The sequence below is a fragment of the Gekko japonicus genome, unplaced genomic scaffold, assembly GCF_001447785.1.
Source record: "Gekko japonicus isolate JY-2015 unplaced genomic scaffold, Gekko_japonicus_V1.1 scaffold3122, whole genome shotgun sequence".
NCBI classification, from domain to species: Eukaryota; Metazoa; Chordata; class Lepidosauria; order Squamata; family Gekkonidae; genus Gekko; species Gekko japonicus.
Window position 1 is genome coordinate 13,907 of NW_015169271.1, and position 21,901 is coordinate 35,807.

Sequence of the window (21,901 nt, forward strand, 5' to 3'; positions counted from 1 at the left end):
AGCGGTTCCTCAGGGGAACAGGCTTCCGCTGGAGGTGGTGGGCTCTCCTTTGGAGGTTTTCAAGCAGAGGCTAGATGGCCATCTGACAGCAAGGCTGGTTCAGTGACCTTAGGCAGATCCTGAGAGGGAGGGCAGGAAGGGTTGCCTCAATGCTTAGTTCTCGTGGCCCTTTCTTACACGCCCAGGGAAATGCTGATCGCCACTTTGGTGACAAGAATAAATTTTTCTCCAGGCCAGTATGGCCAGGGCTCCTGCAGGTTTTTTGTCATCTTCTAGGCATGGAACAGTGGTCATTGTGAGTTTGTGCAGGGAGGGAGATATCTGTTAATTTCCTGCATTGTGCAGGGGATTGGACTAGATGACCCTGGAGGTCCCTTCCAACTCTGAGATTCTAAATCAATAGTGCTTAAAAAGTACACAGGAAAGATTTTTATATGAAAAGCTTTCCCGTGTAACCAACTAAAGCTACTCACCTGTATCTCGCCCACCTGTGTCATGATCCTTCAGCCACACCGCTCTGGCTAAAGTGCTTTATGCTGACTCGAGTGGCCCAAAGGATGGCTCTCTCGTGCCAGTCACACAGTTGCCAGACTACAGACATACTCTGCTAGTCTGTTTGGCCATACATACGGCAGGCAGGATGCATGAAATATTACTTCTCTAGAGGCAGATGGTTGTGAGTGCACAGAATTCAAACCAGTGCTGCTCAGAGACCAGCTTTCTCAAACTGCAACGGGGATTCCCAGATGGTGGAAGAAGCTGAATGTGTCTTGGCCAACGCAATTAACATAAACATAAGGGAAGCCAATGTTGGGTCAGGCCAATGGCCCACCCACTCCAACACTCTGTCACACAGTGGCCAAAAACAACAGGTGCCATCAGGAGGTCCAGCAGTGGGGCCAGGACACTAGAAGCCCTCCCACTGTTGCCCAACCCCCCAAGCCCCAAGAATACAGAGCATCACTTGCCCCAGCCTGAGAGTTCCTGTCTATACCTTGTGGCTAATAGCCACGGATGGACTTCTGCTCCATATGCTTATCTAATTCCCTCTTGAAGCCATCCATAATTGTAGCCGCCACCACCTCCTGTGGCAGTGAATTCCATGTGTTAATCACTCTCTGGGTGAAGAAGGACTTCCTTTTATCCGTTCTAACCCCACTGCTCAGCAATTTCATGGAGTGCCCAATGAAGTTACTCAATCAGACCTGCTCTCGGTTCGCTGGCACACGCACGCCTATTAATCCCCACTCTGCCATGGAAGCTGGCTGGGTGACCTTGGGCCAGTCACACTCACTCAACCTTAAGTACCTCACAGGGTTGTCGTGAGGATAAAATGGAGGAGGGGAGAAGGACGCAGACTGTTTTGGGTCCCCACTGGGGGGAAAGGCAGCATACAAAGGAATTAAATAATTCTCCACGGGTGGTGTGCTCTCTTCATTTTGTCACAACAGTTCTGGGCTTCGTGTCTACAGGGGTGCTCAACAACTTATAAAATATATTGGGGGGGGGAGAAACACTGGCTAGTCTTCAGCATTTCAGCTACAACTGTAAAAAAAAAACATTCATGTTGACATATGAGCCTTCAGGGGCAGGGGAAAAAGTAGGTGTCATGATCTGGGCTGTGCCACCAGAAACCTACTAGGCCCAGGGAGCCTGGCAAGCAGTAGGTGAGGCTGGGCCTACAACTCCCAGAAGCCCCTGGGAGGTTTTGGAGCCAAAATGGACCAATAGGAAAAGAGGAGGGCTTGGAATAAAAGATCTGGAGCAGCAGGAAGAGCTGTTCTTTCTTCCAGAGGGCAGAGCCAGAAGGAAGGCTGCTGCAGGAAAAAAACCTCATCTTGAGGGAAGGGTGAGTACTGTAAGGCCACTGCAGATAGTGAGCTAGGGAAAGTATATATTTAGATGCGTTAGGGCATTTGATCGCTTTTCTTTTCACCCACTTACTGTTATTATTCTGCACCTTGTTGTTTGACCTCCTATAAAATAAACCTTTTCCTTGTTTTACTCTGCCTGGTCCTCACGCCTGTTATTCGGCCAAAAGGGAGGTCTGAAGGTCTTGGGAGGGTGCTCTGGGCCTTCTCAAGGGATCCTAACTCCAGAGTGGTGGCAGCGTCAGGAGACACCCCACCTGAGCCGTGACAGTAAGTTAGAAACAATTTGAGAAATTCCTAAATAAACTGTCAGCACGAAAGGGAAGATCAAGGCCAGTAATCTGACAAGCGTCTACCGAAGAACCACCCAAATCGATCATGCATCAGTGCTCAAACGGCTACAGGAAGAGACGGAGACCGGCAGTGGGCAAAGAAGGCTGTGGCTCTGACTAGCCGTCTTTGACGGAGGAGACAGACTTTCAGAAAGGCGCGTGAAGCTTGCCTCATTTAGGAGGCTTTCGTAAATCTGCACCGAACTGGAATTTCCGCGTATGAATTATAACCATCTTTAAAAGCTTAAGTACATTATAGACATGAAATGAGTCTAGTGTTGATCAATTAGTTAAAAAGGGACACCTGACAGAAATTCCTGGCTCAAGTTGGGTTGGGGTATGAATTCACTACAGCTGTCCACCATCAGCTAAACTGCATAGACGGTGCAGAAGGGATAATAGCAGGCTTCTACGCTTCCTCCTCTAATCGCGTGATGTGGCCTTCACCTGCATCAGACCATTGAACCCTCAAAGCCAGTGCGGAATAGTCAAGACTGGCAGGAGCTCTCCAGGGTCTCAGGTGGAGGCCTTTCACGTCACCTACTGCCTGGTCCTCTGTAACCGGAGATTCCAAGGGCAGAACCTGGGACTTTCTACGTGCCAAGAAGATGCTCTACCGCTGTGCCAGTCATACTAAATTATGGCAATCCCAGCAAGAGGCTTTCAAGGCAAGTGAGAAGCTGGGGTGGTTTGCCATTGTCCTCCTCTGCAGAGCCTTGGTGGGCTCCCATACTAGTACCGACCCTACTTAGCCTCTGCTATCTGGTAAAATAGGTCAAGACCAACGCTCCCTCTAAGTTGTGCAGTCTTGTGAGCAAAAATTCTACTTTGTGAGCTACTGGCATTAAGGTTGTGAGCAAACGATTTGGCCGCTGCATAAGCTAGTTTGCTCTGGAGCCATCCCTTCCTGAGTGCAGACAAAAATCTGTGTGATGCGGAGGCTTAAAAACTGTGAGCTAGCTCACACTAACTCAGCTTAGAGGGGGACACTGGTCAAGACCATGGCACCTTCCCTCCTCCTACCATGTAGCTTACCAGATGAAAAGCTTGTTCCCATTAAATTAAAGACAGCTGTGTGCAGGGCGTTCAATAGCCCAGCCCAGTGGTCAAGTATAAACCTAAGGAAGCGGAGTATGGCCATTACGTCTCAGGCACATTTGGAAAGACATATGCCTGAGCACTTGCGTGCCTCCAAGTAACACCTTGTGAGCACCCTGTTCATTTATGTTAGTTGCCAATAAGATGCTTAAGTAGTAACAACCTTCTGCTGCTGAAATGTTACAAATGTATTGTCGATATGGAAATGTTAATATTGGGGCAAATGAGGAAACAAAAAATGAAGAAGAAGGAGAAGAGGAGGAGGAGGAGGAGATTGGATTTATACCCCGCTCTTCACTACCCAAAGGAGTCTCAGAGCGGCTTACAATCCCCTCTCCCTTCCCGTCCCCACAATAGACACCCCGTGAGGTAGGTGGGGCTGAGCGAGCTCTGAGAGAATCAAACCCAGTTCTCCCAGATTAGAGTCCACGCACTTAACCACTACACCAAACCGGCTGGATCTGTTGGCCAGAGAGGTCCCACTGTATAATCAAAGACAACTCTGTGGTTATTTTTATTTGCATGCCATGTTCTCATCAAGAATGGGGTTTCAGCAACGTTATGATGCGGCCTGCACTGCTTTTAAGGGTCCCCCGATCCCTAGAGGTGGCTTTTTACGAGGTTTTTGGGCCGCAGCAGGATGAAAGTCCCGGGAGACACCCAGGTTCTTTGGATCAGTTCAGATTCAGGCTCAACACTCAAGGGACTGTAACAACTTTGTCCTTTTCCTCTGGTTGCTTGAGCTTCAGTTGACGGATGCAGTCAGTGTCGCTCTTCTGGCAGAAACAGCAAAGAATCAACCACACTTGGCTGTTTGGAGCACCAAACCTCCATGTGCAGTCTCTCCCGGGGAGGTCAAACGCACACCCAGGACTAAGTGGAGCACCGGATCCAGTTCAAGGTTCTGGGGTTGGCCTTTAAGGCCCTTAGTGGTCGGGGACCCACATACCTTTGGGGACCCTCCTCTCAATATATCACTGTAAGAGCGTTACGCTCCAGCAGGAAGAACCTGCCTGTGGGTCCCCGGCCTGAGAGAGGTCCGGCTGTCCTCAACCAGGGCCGGGGCCTTTTCAGCCCTGGCCCCCGCCTGGTGGAACTCTCTGCCAGAGAACGTACATGCCCGACGGGATCGGTTACCTTTCCATAGGGCCTGCAAGGCAGAGATGTTCCCACCAGCCTTCGGTTGAGGACAGTGATCCTCACATCCTCGAGGTGGCTTTTTTACGAGGTTTTCGGGCCGCAGCAGGATGAAAGTCCCGGGAGACACCCAGGTTCTTTGGATCTAAATCAGGGACTCGCTCAAGCCCACAGTTCAGATTCAGGCTCAACACTCAAGGGACTGTGACAACTTTGTCCTTTTCCTCTGGTTGCTTGAGCTTCAGTTGACGGATGCAGTCAGTGTCGCTCTTCTGGCAGAAACAGCAAAGAATCAACCACACTTGGCTGTTTGGAGCACCAAACCTCCATGTGCAGTCTCTCCCGGGGAGGTCAAACGCACACCCAGGACTAAGTGGAGCACCGGATCCAGTTCAAGGTTCTGGGGTTGGCCTTTAAGGCCCTTAGTGGTCGGGGACCCACATACCTTTGGGGACCCTCCTCTCAATATATCACTGTAAGAGCGTTACGCTCCAGCAGGAAGAACCTGCCTGTGGGTCCCCGGCCTGAGAGAGGTCCGGCTGTCCTCAACCAGGGCCCCCGCCTGGTGGAATTCTCTGCCAGAGAACGGACGAGTCCTACGGGATCAGTTACCTTTCCATAGGGCCTGCAAGGCAGAGATGTTCCCACCAGCCTTCGGTTGAGGACAGTGATCCTCACATCCTCCTAGTCAGCCCTCCGCGACCCCTTCATCCAGGGGGCTGTTGGGAACAGAGTCTGGTCATCTCAACAATGTAAAGTGTCACCTGAGTGATATATCGTTTTTTAGCAGTTTTAATGCTATTTTAATTGGATTATTATTAGGTTTGTTCTGATGTCAGCTGCCCTGAGCCCTGCTTGCAGGGAAAGGCGGCCTAACAAGTTGAATTTGATAAATAAATAAATAAGGCTTCAGAATATCAACATTTTTGGGAACACCTATCATGATTGCTACCAGCACTTTTAATTTTATTCTATTTATTGTGGAGCTACAACTTGGTATGTTTGTGTTTTATATTTTTAATCCTTAATGGAAGCCGCCCTGAGCCTGCCTGCGGCAGGGAGGGAGGGAGGGATAAAAATTGAATAAATAAATAAATTTCTGAAAGGCTAGTCTGATATGTCCCAAATGTGAATTTAGCAGGAAATTAGCTTTGGTACTTTCCATCATGAGGCTTAGTCTCCGTTACAAACACTGTGCTAAATATTCAGCTGGGGTGCACGTGAGAATTTCAAGCTTTTGTACAGGAACTAAATGGGGCACGCGGGTCACACCTTTTTACCAAAATGAAATCGTGACAGAGACATACAAAACATAAATAGTTAAGATTTTTTAAAAAACAACCAAAGTTTGGACTTACAGTGCGAGCACATCTCCAGTGGGTAGCTTGCTTCATTTCCCTGAAATTATGAAAAGAGCCCATGAATAGTAAAACACTCAATCCCCCCCCCCACTTCTGCAGATTATCCAGCAAGCCCTTAATGAAAAAAGTCATTCTGTCTACTACAACTCTCGCTTTGAGAATCGGATTACTTTACAGATGCATAAACACTTTTACTGCCGATAGTTTTACTGAAAAGGCATTACTGGCATATTGACTTTATTACACAGCAGCAGCTACAAAGACATTTCATTCTATAAAATTATATCAGTTTACCAAGTGTGTTGGGAAAAGTCGTCTGTGCAATTGACAAAAAAAAAATTGCATCTTAACACACATTGAAACACTTTCTTAGGTTCAGTACGTTAACTGTATGACAAGAATTCAAGTTTGCCTACTACCACCCTCGAGTCTTGCTGTTTTGCAGAGATAATCCAGGGGTTAAAAGTGTTAGACTGCACTGGATTTCAGAGTGGGAAGCCCAAACTTAATGTCTTCCATAACCACAAAGTCCAGAATCACCCAGCAATCGTTATTCTCGGCCTACGCCTCATAGGGAAGAAGACTACGAAGCAAAAGAACAGACGAAAGTGCTATAGAAAATCTGGATTTTCCTTCTTTCGAGGTGTTCTGAGTAGCAAGCTTCTGGTTCCTAGACAGTTTCCCATTCCAGAACTGGCCAGGCTCCGTCCTACATGGAAAATACTTCTGTCGGCTTGTGGGGATATAATTTTACATCAATCAAGACATGACTTCACATACCCCAATTCCCAACCCAATTAAAAACAGGCATTTACTGCAAGAATGCACTTTGTCTGTTCCGGACCTTTTAATTCACCTGGGAGGACGGATGGAAAGGCCACATGGGAATGTAAACAATAAGCACATTGTCAGAATGCTACTCCATCATTTCAGATTTAGGTCGGTGTACGCCCCCCTCCCCGTGCACCGTTACTTCAGGCTTGAACCGATTGCTCCATAATTGCAACCACTGGCACAGGATCGTTATTGTACAGTAGTTCACTTGAGATTCTGAACTCTGAGACAAGGACCTCTCTGTCAAGGAAAACCACTTTAACCCACTTAATAAAATAAATACTTTTTTGAGTCGTAACCAGGACCTTCTGAGGGGCATTGTCTTGACACTTCCCATCACGGCTTTAACCCCCCCATTTCTCAAGGGAGGAATGTGTTTCAGTGAACCCATATTTACTTTCCCCCCCTCCCGTTTTCTCATAATTGCCATTATACAAAAGTCTCTTTAGCACCATTCAGAGCAGCAAGGCTGCTTTTTTTTTTTGCAATTCAGTGACACAAACCGCTAAAGAGCAAAAAAAACCCCAACCCATGCTAACCTTACTAATGCATCGCTATTTAGATTTGCAACTGATTTCTCACCCTTGAGGGCTGTAGCGCGGAGAGTAAATCACCCCTCCCTGATCAGCAGAACATCTGCAGGCACAACCCGTTTTCTATCAGATATGTTTATACCTAACTCTCAACATGGCCCTCAAATGCAGATCGAGGAGGGGAGACGGGACGTTTCCTCTATAGGAAAATAGGAAGAGAAAAAGGGAAGGGAAGGGTTAAACACTCCAAACTTGAAGAAAATCAAGATCTCTCAAGGTATCAGGTGCCATTTTGGAGGTTGCCTAGCAACAGCAGTAAAGAGGAGAGAAGCAGCATTATAAAAGAAGCAGGGGGACCGAGAAGACACAGAAGAACAAGGGTGCTTGGGAAGGAGAAAGTACAGGTGGCGGCAGAACCACTGCCACCGCTCTGAGGAAAACCCCATGACCAACACCAGTATGCTCATCTGAGGGACCGCCTGGAGCAGAGTCCGGTATGAAAAAATATATACAGATGTGTGCTAGATGCCCACAGAACAATATAACAACAAATCAGACTAGATTAAAGCCAGAACATCATTTAGTGTCTGATAATAAAGAAAGGCGCTGCGGTGGCTGAAGTGGTTAAGATGCTGAGCTGCAGACCGGAAGGTCAATAGTTCGGCAGTTCAAGACCCGAGTGTGCCACGTGACGGAGTGAGCTCCCGTCTCTGGTTCCAGCTCCTGCCAACCTAGCAGTTTGAAAACAAGAAATTGCAAGTAGATAGACAGGTACCGCTTCCATGGGAAGGTAACAGCATTCCGTGCGCCTCGGCGTCTAGTCATGACCATGTTAATGTCTTTGGACAGCGCTGGCTCTTTGCCTTGGAAACGGAGATGAGCACCGCATCCCTAGAGTCGGATTCGACTGGCTTTCGAGCAAGGGAAACCTTTACCTTTTATAAAGAACAACGACATATTCCCCAAGTAGACTAACAGAAAAGTAAATCAATGAAGCTGTCAACTTGAATGTAAGATTGAATGTAAGAATCCTACACAGGATTTGTTCCTGAGGAAAGACCAGAGGTCTGAAACACTTAGATATCCGGAAAAAGTGCTGACTGAGAGGGAGACACAGATTGATTGAATTTGGAGCAGACCGCTTTTGTGAATTTGGATAAGGATACAAGACTGCTAGAGGGATATAGATTGAGAGAGTCTGGAGCAGACTGCTATGTGAAGTTGTATCGACCTTTTGTATTTTTCTATGAAGGAATATGTTGTTGTTCTTTATTACCAGTCACTAAATGATGAGAGGGTTGGAATCCAAGTCTTATGAGGAAAGGGTGAAATAATTGGGTATGTTTAGCCTGGGAAAGAGAAGGCTTAGAGGGGACATGATTGCCGTCTTCAAGTATTTGAAGGGCTGTCATGTAGAAGTTGAAGCACATCTATTCTCTCTTGCTTCAGATTGCAAGACTAGATCGAATGGGTGGAAATTACAAGGGAGTCGATACCGGCTAAATATCAGGAGAAACTTCCTAATTGTAAGAGTGGTTGAGCAGTGGAACAGTCTGCCTCGGAAGGTGGTGGATGCTCCTTCGCTGGACGTTTTCAAGCAGAGGCTGGACGACCATCTTTCGGGTATGTTGTAGGGCTCTCTTTCAGCTATGCTCCTGCAGAGTGCAGGGGCTTGGACTAGATGACCTGCAAGGTCCCTTCCAACTCTAACATTCTATGATTCTATGTTCTGGCTTTAATTTAGTCTGATTCATTGTTGTACTGTTCTGTGGGCATCTAGCACGCGTCTGTATATATTTTTTAATACCAAACTGTCTTGGGACTGTGTGTTATTCCTGTGGATTGTTTATTTCACAGACCCCTAAATCAGCCAGCTGGTGATGGTCAGGGGTGGCAGCGTGAGGCCTGTAGCAGAATGTTACAGCAGGGGAGACCTCCCCACCACTGAAGCCAGCAGTGCTATCAAAGAGGGCTTCACACTTCCCGTTGGCATTGCTGCTCACCCCATTGAGAAGGGGAGAAAAAAGGGCTTTGAGTGAAAAGACTGGATAGAGAAACAAGATTTCCTTTCCCCTCCATGGAACCTTTGCAGGGAACCTAATGCAACCTAAAACAAAACACACAATGTTTTGTCACTATTCACTTGTGTATACATATAATTCAACAGCAGTGCACGTAGACTGTGAGAAGGCCAAAGACACAATCAGTATCAACCAGGGGTGTGCCAAAAAAAAAAAAGTCGGTATTTTTCACTTCAGGTACATCAGACCCGAAAAATATCAGTAAATGCTGGAATTCCCCCAGTCCAAGAGCAGTAAAGTATCAGGACTGGGGAAACAGCAACATTCGGCTACCCGAAAGTCGAATAAATTCGGGAAACTCTATTCGTTGCTGAAAAGTTTCCTGAATTTGCATTCTGCTTAGGAATACCGAATAAATACCAACAAGGCATTTATTTTTTTTCCCCTGGTTTGGAGAAGCCAAATGCACACCCCTAATATCAACGCTGAGCTATGCACTTTCGCACAAATGGGCAACTTTTCACTGAAGTTGAACTATATTAAGAGGGGCCAAAGCGTCACTGCATTCACATTCAAAGACACTTTTGGTTGTGTCTTTCGATCCTGCCCCTCCCCAATTCCTACTCTTCCCTTCTAAAGCTAGCCATCTGCTTTGCTGAGACAGCACCACCAGGTTTAAAAGTCTTGCATTTTGAAAATTCTTGGAGAAGTGCTGAAGGATGGAATTCCTATTTTACACTGGTTTTGCCAACACTTCCCATTTTCACAGAGTTCAACAAAAAATTAAGACATTGACGTGACCAGTGTTCCCTCTAAGCTGAGTTAGTGTGAGCTAGCTCAGTTTTTTAGCCTCTGGCTCACACATTTTTGTCTCAGCTCAGGAAGGATGGCTCCAGAGCAAACTAATTTATGCAATAGCTAAATCACTCGCTCGCAACTCTAGTGCCAGTAGCTCACAGAGCAGAATTTTTGCTCACAAGACTCCATAGCTTAGAGGGAGCATTGGATGTGACTGCACGATAAAGAATCAAGTTCAGAACCATCTACGCTGCTCTTCTCAACCCACCCACTCACATCATACCTTTCTGATGAACGCCCACTGATGATAACATGTGCATAATCAGTGTGAAATCTTACAGATATTTCCACCTGTATTTTCTGGGACTTCAGTCTGAACACAGTAAGCAGCCTTATGATCAGAAAACTTAATGAAGCTGCAATCCTGTGTGCTCTCTTGTTTTTAAGCAGCATTCAGCGAGATCTGTGGTCCTAGATTCTGAACAAATATGGCTATGGCAGTACCACATGGCACAACCAAATGGTTAATATTTTGCAATTTCCACTTAATGCACTATGTTCTGTCTTGCTAATGACAGCAAGAAGGCAGTGAAATTCAGGTCTTATATTCAACTGTGGACACTGAAAGCACTTCTGATTCTTCAAGCCTAGCTGGCAGTGGGAGTTTAAGGGAGTATTTACAAGACATTCCAATTAAATCCAAATTTACTAGGTTTGCTTTTTCAGCACTGAAAACAATCTCCAATAGTTGACAGTGTATCCAAGTATGTTTTCTTTTGATGAACGCACTTCATCTTTTTTTATAGCCATACACAGATACACCTCAAGTAATGGTCTTTACAAACAGCACTGCTTGCTTTCTACTTGAGTAATTTTATGTTTAGAGGATTCATTAACCTGGCCTTTCCAAAATGACAGCTTTTTATAATCCAGTAAGCAAAAATAGCTGAAATCTTATCAGTACCATTCTGGGCTACAGACCCAGGGAAAAAATGCACAACTAATCTATGCAGACGTCAAGTTCTTTTCTACAAACAGGCTATCCCGGTCAAGGGTTCTTCTGAGCCAGGGCAAAGAAGAGAAAATAAGTCCTTCGAGCAGTGAAGTGGTCTAACCTGATACTGAAAGGTTGTTGGTATTAAGATCACTGAAAACCAGAGGGCAGGGAGAGACAGGGAGGAGAGAGGCCTACAGCTGACAGACACTTAACCTGGGGAGCAGTTGTCTATGACTCACAAACTATTTATAGCCCCGGAGAGGAATCAACTTAAGACCTGACTGTAATGCACTGATCTAACACAGCAGTAGACCTCAAGAAGGGAAACACGGGGAGGGTTTTGTCGGCCATGTCTTCAAAAAAAAACCCCACATGGTTAAATAGATTCACTTTCAAAAACCTCTCCTCTCCCCAGCCGCTTGAGGGGCCCTACTCATCTCCAGAAAAGCAGAGGCCAAGAACTCTCTGATGCATCTAGAAGCGGAGGGCTTGGAATTTTGCGGTCGTCTTATGGAGCAAGCCGGACACAACCATCTAGCCACTGGGTTGGATCCAGGCACAACTGGCCCTTTCTACCAATCCCCCCTTCTGCTGCAAACCACCCTCCTGTTGTTCTGGAGGGCCCCTTCTCCCCCAACAGCAACACTTTGTGGAGATCAGTGAACTGCAGTGTTTTGCTTGGGGGGCCGCGGGAAAGTTATGTCCTGCTGATGGGCTGTTTAGTTGGGATCCAACCCACTATCTCCTCAGTTCCTAGGTACAACTTTCAAACAGGAAACAGAAGGTAAGATTGAATGGCTGTTGCTATGAACGGACTGACCTGTTTGGCCAATGAGAAATACAGGAAGGCAAAAAAAAAAAAGCATGTGGTCAAACGGCAACACCAAGACCAAACCTAAATTTACACTGAACCCCCAAGCAGTTGAGTGGGAGGCCACGGCTGGCCACAACACTCTTGAAGAAGCTGTTGTGAGCCTGATCTTTTTCTACTCTGCTATGGTGCTGGAGAAGACTCTTGAGAGTCCCTTGGACTGCAAGGAGATCAAATCAGTCAATCCTAAAAGAAATCAACCCTGACTGTTCCCTGGAAGGTCAGATAATGAAGCTGAAGCTCAAATACTTTGGCCACCCAATGAGAAGGGAGCACTCACTGGAGAAGAAGACCCTGATGCTGGGAAAGACAGAAGGTCAAAGAAGATGGGGACAGCAAAGGATGAGATGGTTGGACAGTGTCATAGATGCAATGAACATGAAATTGAGCCAACTTCAGAGGACGGCGGAAGACCGGAGGGCCTGGCGTGATCTGGTCCATGGGGTCGCGAAGAGTCGGACTCGACTGTGCGACTGAACAACAAAAAAACCCGACACCACTTAGGGTAGGAAGTGCGGCAGTATAACCAAGGTGCTTTCCACAAAACAGCTCAGGTCAGGAGTCGTCGTCTTCTTCCAAAGTGATCAGAAAAACCCAAAGAGCTGCTCCTCCTCCTCCTCAAAAATCTGTTATAAGCCAACATTTTGCTCAAGGCACGAGCCTGCCTCCCCACGCTCTTCAACAGCAGGGACAAACGGTGGTCTCCAGGATTTCTGGGATATTGGGGGGCACCACACATGCAGTTAGTAGGAAGGCCTTCCCATCTGCGCTCTGTCAAGCGGCTCAACACTGAACTCGGGCACTGCAACCATTTAGATGGGTGCGAGCAAGCTTAGCACATGTGGCAGTTACCGCAATGGCAGTACAACATCAGTCCCCAGCTTCAACATGAACCGCCCCCGGGGCAGTTTCAGAGGGCAGCCATGTTTGTCTGCAGTAGAATATCTGGGTTCACGTCCAGTAGCACCTTGGAGACCCGCGATATTTTAGGGGAATAAGCTTTCAAGAGTCAAAGATCCCTTCGTCAGATACTGCTATTGGACTCAAATCGAGTTGGGTCTCCTGTGGACCAACACGGCTACCCTCCAAAAGCTTTAAAAGGGGATGAGACAGATGAAGTGATGCCAAAAGCTTTAAAAGGGGATGAGACAGAGGATGAAGTGAACAGTGATTCTTGAAAGCTCATACCACCACCACCCCCAAAAAAAATCTGGCTAGTTTCTGAGTGGCTCCTGGATTCGAATCTAACCATCTGGCAATTCCAAAGCTATTAAACCGACACAGTACTTTTAACACACACTAACAGTACCACAATATTCTGTATTTTACCTATGGAGAATTATTCCAGTCTACACCCACTCATTTCAGTGGGCTAAAACTGGAGCAACTTTGCCCAGGATTGCGGCAAAGATTTCCTAGAGCTGCTGGTTGAGTTGGCACAGTGGTCACGGCTTCTTTTTCTACTGGGAATTCTCTTGGCAGGTGATTTCGGTTGAGGCTGCCAAGCAAACCCTCTGGCCCTTCTTGGACTCACGAGGCTGAGGGTTCTGCCCTCCACAAGTGCTTTCCCACCTCTTCTTCAGACAGCTGAAGGTGATGAAGACGGCAAAAATTCCGTCGCCATCTTCCACCACCAGGTGAAGCCTTTGTTTGGTCTCGTTTAGCGTTCCGACGATCCCACTTTCCCAGCCATTATTTGGATGTATTTTAACTCTTTTAAAAAATTGTTCTAATGATGTGTGTTTGGGAAATGGTTGGTTTTAATGGTTTTAAAATGTGGCTTGATCGTGTATGTTTTAAATCGCCGGCTGCCCTGGTTAGCTTTTGTAAGGGCAGAAATGCGGAATGCAAATGCAGTTTGGTGTAGTGGTTGTGTGCGCGGACTCTAATCTGGGAGAACCAGGTTTGATTCCCCACTCCTCCACTTGCACCTGGCTGGATGACCTTGGGCAAGCCGTAGTTTTGATAAGAGCTGTCCTTGAAAAAGAGCAGTTTCTGTCAAGAGCTCTCTCAGCCCCACCCACCTCACCGGGTGTCTGTTGTGGGGAGGGGGAGGGAAAGGAGTTTGTAAGCTGCTCTGAGACTCCTTCGGGTAGTGAAGGGCGGGGGATAAATCCAATCTCTTCTTCTACCTCACAGGGTGTCTGTTGTGGGGAGGGGAAGGGAAATGAGGTTGTAAGCCGCTCTGAGACTCCGTTGGGTAGTGAAGGGCGGGGTATAAATCCAATCTCTTCTTCTGCTCTTCTTGTGCCAAAAAGGAAATAAAGTTATCTGTCCTTATGGCCATGCATCTTAGGGAGAGCCAAGAGCCAAGCCTGTCCTATTCAGAGCATGAGCCCTTTCCAAAACACACATATCGAGTTGTGCTTTCTGAAGATAATTGTCCTGCATGATCATCACACAGTGACAATCCTAAACAGGATCACCCCTTTCTAAGCTTATCGACTTCAACGGACTTAGAAGGGCTGAACTCTGTTTGGGATTGTACACATGGAGCTGCCTTATCCTGAATTAGACCCTCAGGGTCCATTGAGGTCAGTATTGTCCACTCAGACTGGCAGCTGCTCTCCAGGGTCTCAGGCTGAGGTCTTTCATGTCATATACTGCCCAGTCCTTTTAACTGGAGATGCCGGGGATTGAACCTGGGACCTTCTGCATGCCAAGCAGACACTCTACCACTGAGCCACAACCCCTCCCCTGCACTGCAAAGACAGAAGATTCACCTAGAGAATGAACCAAAATAATTTTATACTCCAGGAAGGTTTTGGCTCATCCTTTGTTCTTACAGTGCTTGAGTTACACCTGAGTTACCAGCTCTTATCTGCTAGGGCTGCTATAGCTCTAAACCCTTTCCTGACTGTGGGGGTGATGATGCAGGCACAAGTGTAAAAGACTTCATGGGATCCTACAAGCACCAAAATGCTTAGGCATGTTTTACATTGATACTTTATGGCTGATGGTGCTTTGATTGTTTTAAGTGTATTTTTACATTCCATACTCTGATGGCCTATCTTGAACAGCAAGTAGGAAATAAATTTGGAAAATGTGTAAATGCTGTTTTAGCCTATGAGTTCGAATCCGAGATACGGAAAAGCACAGCCTTTTCTATGAACTCTCTAGTTTACATTATCTGCCATAAAGAAGGAAAAGCATAAAAGTGCAGACAACTACAAGCCTAAGGCTAATGAAGACACTATTTCTCTTCCTTTTCGCAACACAAAACTATTTTTCTGTCAAATTCTTAACAAGTGGGCAAGACCAAAACGTCACCATACCCTTCTGATTTCCCATGGTGTGCAGGTACGTAAATCTAGCATTCAACTTGTTTCGCTTGGTTTGGGAACCACAGACGAGCCCCGCACCCCAATCCAATTCTGCTGTGCTTTTGAGAGGTGCACGCCCCCCAGGCCAGCCATCAGCCACCTCCTCTTCCCACTGCTTATTTTCCCCGCTATTATTTGGGCCAGCTCACTTCGTATTCCCTTTCCCCATCTCCCTGATTAGGCTTTCCCTTTGGAAACACTCGACTCAGACAGTCTTCCAACCCATCGTTTTTACAGACTTAAACTGTATGCGCCTTTTCCAATTTTAGTATATGTGCTGTCGAAGCGAGCACTATGCGCCTTTACCAAAGGTTCCTCTTCTCCATTTCCAGGTCAACGTTGACCACAGTTTGTTATATCAGAAGCATACGGTTGGCCTTCGAAACCCAGAATCAGAAACTTATCTCCAACCAGGTTTCCCCCCACCCCCGATTCTGGTCTGAAAGCAAAGCACTACCAATATGGATGTCCCAATGATGGGATGTTCCGCTAAACAGGAAGGGAGGGGACACGTGGAGGCCACGCCTTCCCGTTTGGGCAATCGTGGGAACAAAGTCAACGGTCACTCCAGGCTTGATTACTGCAACTCGCTCTTTGTAGGCTTACCCTTGAGGCTGACCTGGAAACTACAGCTGGTGCAAAATGTGGTGGTGCGTCTGCTGACATCGATGTCTATGCGAGCTCACATCCGGCAGGTGCTGGGAATCATCTTTAAAAGCCTTATACGGCCTGGGGCCCACATATCCGAGGGACCGCCTCTTCCCACATATGCCCCAAAGAGCGTTACGCTCTATGGACCAACATCTCCTGGTTGCCCCCAGCCAAAAGGACATCCGTCTTGCCTCAGCCAGGGCCTTTTCTGCCCTGGCCCCTGCCTGGTGGAACATGCTCCCAGTCGAGATCAGGGCCCTGCGGGATCTTCTTCAGTTCTGCAGGGCCTGTAAAACGGAGCTGTTCCGCCAGGCCTTCGTTTGAGGCAGCGGACGTCTCTATGTGGCCTCCCTGAGATGGTTTTTATCCACCCAACTATCAACCCAAATAATATGCCAGGGAACCCCCACAGCCAGCTGATTTGTTAGAAGTGTGACTGTGTTTTAATGAGTATTATTTTCAAATTGTTTAAATTGTTTAATCTTAAATGTATTTATTGTATGTTTCATGATGTTACTCACTCTGAGCCCGCTTGCGGGATGGGTGGGCTGTAAATACAAATAATAATAAATAAATAAATGATGCTGGGGGAAAACCAGATGCTTTTCCATTCAAGATGTGCTGCAAGTCTGAAAGGAGATCTTAGCACTGAACTTTTATATGCCATTCAAAAATGCACTGCTCTTATGCTTTCTATCAAAGATCTCTCATAAGTGACCTTCAATACTAAAGGAATTCAACAGAAGATTAATACTTCTTGAATGGGGCCTTTAAAATGTCGATAAGACATCAGAGATAATGACCTGCGGCAGAGGGGATTGCGGGATTTAGGATTACAGCCAGGATCAGACCAGGTTAAAGCTATTACAGCGCTCAGATACCGCTGCATTTCACAACTACGCTGGAAACCAGTGGTTCCGATTACAGCACATTTTATCGAACCATCACCTTTTATTTTGTTCCCAGTTCAACCAAGCAGTGCATATATTTAGTCAACAAGTTTCAATTCCATTGTAAATCCATGAATTCCCACTCTTATCCCACCTGCTTCATACAATATAGAAATGCTAATAAATCCTTTTGCTACTTGAAATGTCTGCGAGAGATTATGGTGAAATTGTGTTTACTCACATCCTGTTTTTTTTGGGGGGGGGGCTGCATTCTATTTTTCAACCATATTTTTTCCAGAACAGTACATTAAAATAGTCTAAAATTGTTTAAACAAAAGGCTATATCCCGCAAAATGCATTTGTTCCAATGAATCACGTACATCTGTTTGTCTGATGCCTTGCTACATGCCATGGTTTTGAAGAAAGGAGTTATAAAACAAGAACAAAAACTGCCGGATGCTACGAATCCCTTTCCCTAGCCCGGGGGGGGGGGGGGGAGAGCGCTTACCCTGGCAAAACTTGCCTCGTACCTTTTTATCCCACCGTTCCTTCAATCAGCTCAGGATGACGTGCGCGGTTCTTCTTTCCCTCCTTGGCGCCTCACCATCTCCCACAGAAACAGGTGAGGCCGAGAGAACAAGGTCCTGCCGTGAGAATCGTGGTGGAAGCAGGTATTTGAACCTGGGCCTCCTAGGCCAAAGCGTTACCCGCTACTGCCACGGACTCTCACAGCCAGTGGGGGAGCAAGGTTCCTCGCAATGTTGGAACAAGAAGAATGGATTTATACCCCGCCTTTCACTCGGAGCAGCTTACAAACTCCTTTCCCTTCCCCTCCCCACAACAGACACCCTGTGAGGTAGGTAGGGCTGAGAGAGCTCTTTCAAGAACTGCTCTTTCAAGGACAGCTCTGACAGAACTATGGCTTGCCCAAGGGTCATCCGGCAGCTGCAAGTGGAGGACTGGGGAATCAAACCTGGTTCTCCTAGATTAGAGTCCGCGCACTTAACCACTGCACCAAACAATACTTCACTGCTAGCCCCTAGCAGAACCAAGTCTCAGAATTTAACCCAATCACAAGTTAACCAAGAGATCATGTCCTTTGCAATGATTAACATATCTGCTTGGAACTGGGTCAGCTTTTCAAAGGCATGGCTCTACGCGAAAAAAACATGCGTTTAGTGCCTTAATTTGGGGAGAGCCGGCATGGTGCAGTCGTTAGAGCGTCGGACTGGGATAGGGGCAGACCCCGATCTGAATCCCCCACTCTGCCCCAGAAGCTCGCTGGGTGACCTTGGGCCGGTCCCGCTCTCTCAACCTACCTCACGGAGTTGTTGGGAAGATTAAATGGCGGGGTTAGGGTTAGAGGAAAAAAATAAATGAAGTTCACATTCAATGGGTGCGTTCAGACACGCCGTTTGATCTGGTGTCGTGACAGTTCAGCAACGGAATTTATCTGCACGATCACACAGTCAACATCTGCCTCCTGTCCACAGCCGTTGGTTTCCGGCTCAAGATCCCTTTAACCCTGAGTATTTTTGTTACCAGATCCCAAAGTGGTGTTTTCTCAGCTCTCCCGTTTAAAACCGCATCCTCCCCCTGTGTGATCGCTCCTCCACTGTCAAGCCACTTCCGGTTTAAACCCCCTCCCCGCTCGAAAGCTGCCCGAAGATTCTGCTTTCCAACCACCTTTTTTTTTTTAGCGTCAGCGGTGCGCGCATAGGCGGAGCTCCGCCACCGCATTTAGAAAACCGACATTTAAACGGTCACTTGTTTTAGAGTTCAGATGAGTTCGGGATCTCACGGAGCCCATTTTCGGAACAAACGTTTAAAGGGAAGTCTTTTGTTGGAAGGGTTAGAGTGATTCGCCCTGGTGGTTCTGTGCATGCGCCATGGTAGTTCCCCCCCCAAGCGCAAGCTGAAATTAAAAAAAACCCACCGATACACGCTCCCGCACGTCGTTAGTGTAGACGCTGGGGAGCGACGTGACTGCGCGGTGAGGCGGGATAAGGGAGGTAAGTGTGATCACGATTATCCAGATCAAATATAATCCAGTCAGAACTGGAGTAGTTTAACCTGCTCTCAGCACACCGTCTGACCGCACCCAATGTTTTACTCTGCAGTGGAATTTCCAAAATTTGGGTTTCGAAATCTGGTTCATGACCAATTCCAGCTCTATTCCAGCTGCTGAAGATTCAAGAGACTGGGTGGATTTAAGACTGTAACTTCAATGACCTAGGTCCCCTGCACGGAATTAAGTCCCTCGCCTGTCAAATGCGAACAAAGGGATTGACGAGAGGACAGATGCAATAGATGACCACCTGCAGGAAAATTGAGGCACACTCTACTTCTGACTCTAACCAACTCACTGAAGTGTGATGCGGCTGCGGCGGCTGCGGCTGTTGCTGCTGCTTGCTGCTGTTGCTGGACCTGCCTGGGGCTGGCGGAGTGTGGTGCTGCTGCTGTTGCTGCAGGTGTAACACAACACAGTTGACGTGGCTGCTTAAGACTTCGATCCGTGTGTTCATACCAGAAAGGGCCCGGATCCAACAGAGTGTGTCCTTGGTCAGATGTTCCTCTGCAAAGTGAAACTTTCTCAACCCTCTTCTTCTGCTGGTGGTGGTACGTGCCATCAAGTCACAGCTGACTTCTGGCAACCCCACAGGGGTTTCAGGGCAAGAGACGAACAAGGGAACCAGCTGCCCTGGGGAGGTGGTGAGCTCCCCCTCACTGGCAGCCTTCAAGTAGCGGCTGGACAAACACTTGTCAGGGATGCTCTAGGCTGATCCTGCACTGAGCCGGGGGTTGGACTCGACGGCCCGTATGGCCCCTTCCAACTCCGTGGTTCTGTGGTTCTCGGTGCTTTGCCGTTGCCTGCCTCTGCCTAGCAACCTGGGACTGCCTCGGTGTTGGTCTCCCATCCAGTTACTAACCATGGCCAACCCTACTTAACTTTCTGAGGGCTCATGAAAGCAGGCTAACCTGGGCCACCCTAAACCTTGTACTACTACAGTGCAAAATGCCGCTTTTGGGGGTCCCATTCCCTAGGAATAGCACCGGGGGCTGCACTGAGACTACCAAGGCAAGAAACTAATTTAAGAGAAATCCTGTCCAGGGAAGTACTCTGTTGGATCCCAGTCACCAACTCTTCCCCCATCTTTTGAGACTTTATACCTTCACTTACCCTTCCCACCCTGCTACGATAATTAAGACACAAAAAGACTGCATTGCGGGGGCTACTTATCAGCTATTTGTGCTTTAAGATACAATGCTTCATGAGGTCTTCCAATGGCATTTATAGTTAAAGGTTCTATGAATAGCATGCAGTTGCCCCTTAAGCATCCCACAGTCCTCTGGAACATCACAGTCTTGCCCTCCCTGGCCATGAGCCCCGAAGATTTATAATGAACATAGCTACTCTTTGGATAGCTCAGGTCTTTATTTCAAAATAATTATTCTTCGGTCCCTTTCGGGCTCCTCAAACTCACCATGGCTTCTGAAGGCAAATGAACCTTAAAAAAAAAATCACACTCCCAAAAGACAGAACGCAACAAACTGTGGAGCAAGACAGATTTTGGAAAACCAAGACTGAAGCTTCACTGACCAGAAGAAGACAGCATTTTATCCTTAAGGTTGTGAAACACACAGACATAACAGAATCAGAGTGTTGGAAGGGGCCATACAGGCCATCTACTAGTCCAATCCCCTGCTCAGTGCAGGATCAGCCTAAAATTTGCCTTAAGGAGCCAATTTAATTTGCCTTGAGAAGCCAAAGCACATTTAAAGTATGTGAAACTGGGGAAAAAAATCTGCTTGCCTTAAAAAGCCAATAGGGTTGGAAAGCCCGTGTGTAAGGGGCAGCGTTCCCTCTAAGCTGAGTGTGAGCTAGCTCACATTTTTCTTAGCCTCCGGCTCACACATTTTTGTCTCGGCTCAGGAAGAAGAGCTCCAGAGCAAGCTAATTTACGCAGCAGCCAAATCACTCGCTCGCCACTTTAATGCCAGCAGCTCACAAAGTAGAATTTTTGCTCGCAAGACTCCACAGCTTAGAGGGAGCATTGGTAAAGGGTCTTGAGTTATCCATGTAAGTCTGGAAAGGACGGGGCTTAGTTTGAACCGAACCTCGGTCCCCAAACCTAGGCTGACTGCCAAAATTCAGAGATTAAAAGCTGAAACCCCAAAGAGACTTTTTTACCCCCAAATATCAACCAAGCTGTAAAAATCTGGTTATTATAGGAAGGAGTTCCCAAACGAGAACCACGCAATGCTATGCGGAGTTACTCCAGTCTAGGCCTGTTGATTCCGATGGACTCCGACTGGAGTAACTCTGCACAGGACTGCACTGTTCAGTGATGTGATGAAGCACCACAGCAGTCTTTTTATCAACCCAGTCACAATTTTTTTAAAAAAACCTTCTGTTGAAACGATCGGCCGGGCAGCGCTAACGCGCGCTTGGAGTTTTGCCTAGTGCTGTGCTTGCCGGAAAGTTCACAGCTTGCTCTCTGAGAAACCTCTGGGCAGAGCCAATAACATAAGCCCATTTCTGTGATATTCAGGTAGGCGGAAGAATGTGGGCTCACACAGCGTTTCAGAGCATGCCAGTGAAGAGAGGTCAGAACAGGGCAACATGCTCAACACACACGTCACCGTTTTCCCCTCTCCCAAATGTCAGGAAGTCCACGCATGTGAGCGACACACACCGAAGCACATTTCACTGGAAGGTATTCATGACCCCTAAGCGGACGCCTCACAACTCGTCAGAAACAGAGACATACAATACAGCTTATTTTAATGTGACCTTATAGCATCTACAGGGCACACGATTCTCCTTCTGCGGTGGAGAAGAGGAGAACATATGCCGCTTGTTTACTCCTACATTAAGTGACTCTAGCTATGTAGCAGCCACAAGTGTGAACCTATTTTTGAAGCGGAGAATCCACAGGGCCGGAGTCGGAGCAGAAACGCAACAGCGTTTGGGGACACGCCGACCTCCCTGCCCGCCCGCCATCTCCAGAATGCTCCAGAGGTCCCCGGACTCAAGTGGACAAGAGCTTGCGCTGCCGGATGGGCTGCACTGAGATGAGGGGACCGGGCAAAATCGCCAGCTTCCATCAAGAAACTGGCTTTCCTACGCGGTTTCCTGTTCAAGTTCTCAACTCTGGTTCAGGCGTTTGGGCCTAGCAAAGA

The 21,901-nt window shown here is 47.3% G+C and overlaps 1 protein-coding gene across 1 annotated transcript in view; it reads right to left on the reverse strand.

The window, feature by feature from the left end:
- The window catches only part of PPP3R1 (protein phosphatase 3 regulatory subunit B, alpha), a 27,008-nt gene extending 7,766 nt beyond the window's left edge, over window positions 1-19,242 (reverse strand). Inside the window, exons 1-2 of the mRNA XM_015416548.1 lie at window positions 19,084-19,242; window positions 17,322-17,361 (exon numbers count right to left, since the gene is read on the reverse strand). Of these exons, the coding sequence (XP_015272034.1) occupies window positions 17,322-17,361; window positions 19,084-19,242 (199 nt within the window). The remainder of the gene's footprint in view (window positions 1-17,321; window positions 17,362-19,083) is intronic.
- Window positions 19,243-21,901: the final 2,659 nt, after the last annotated feature.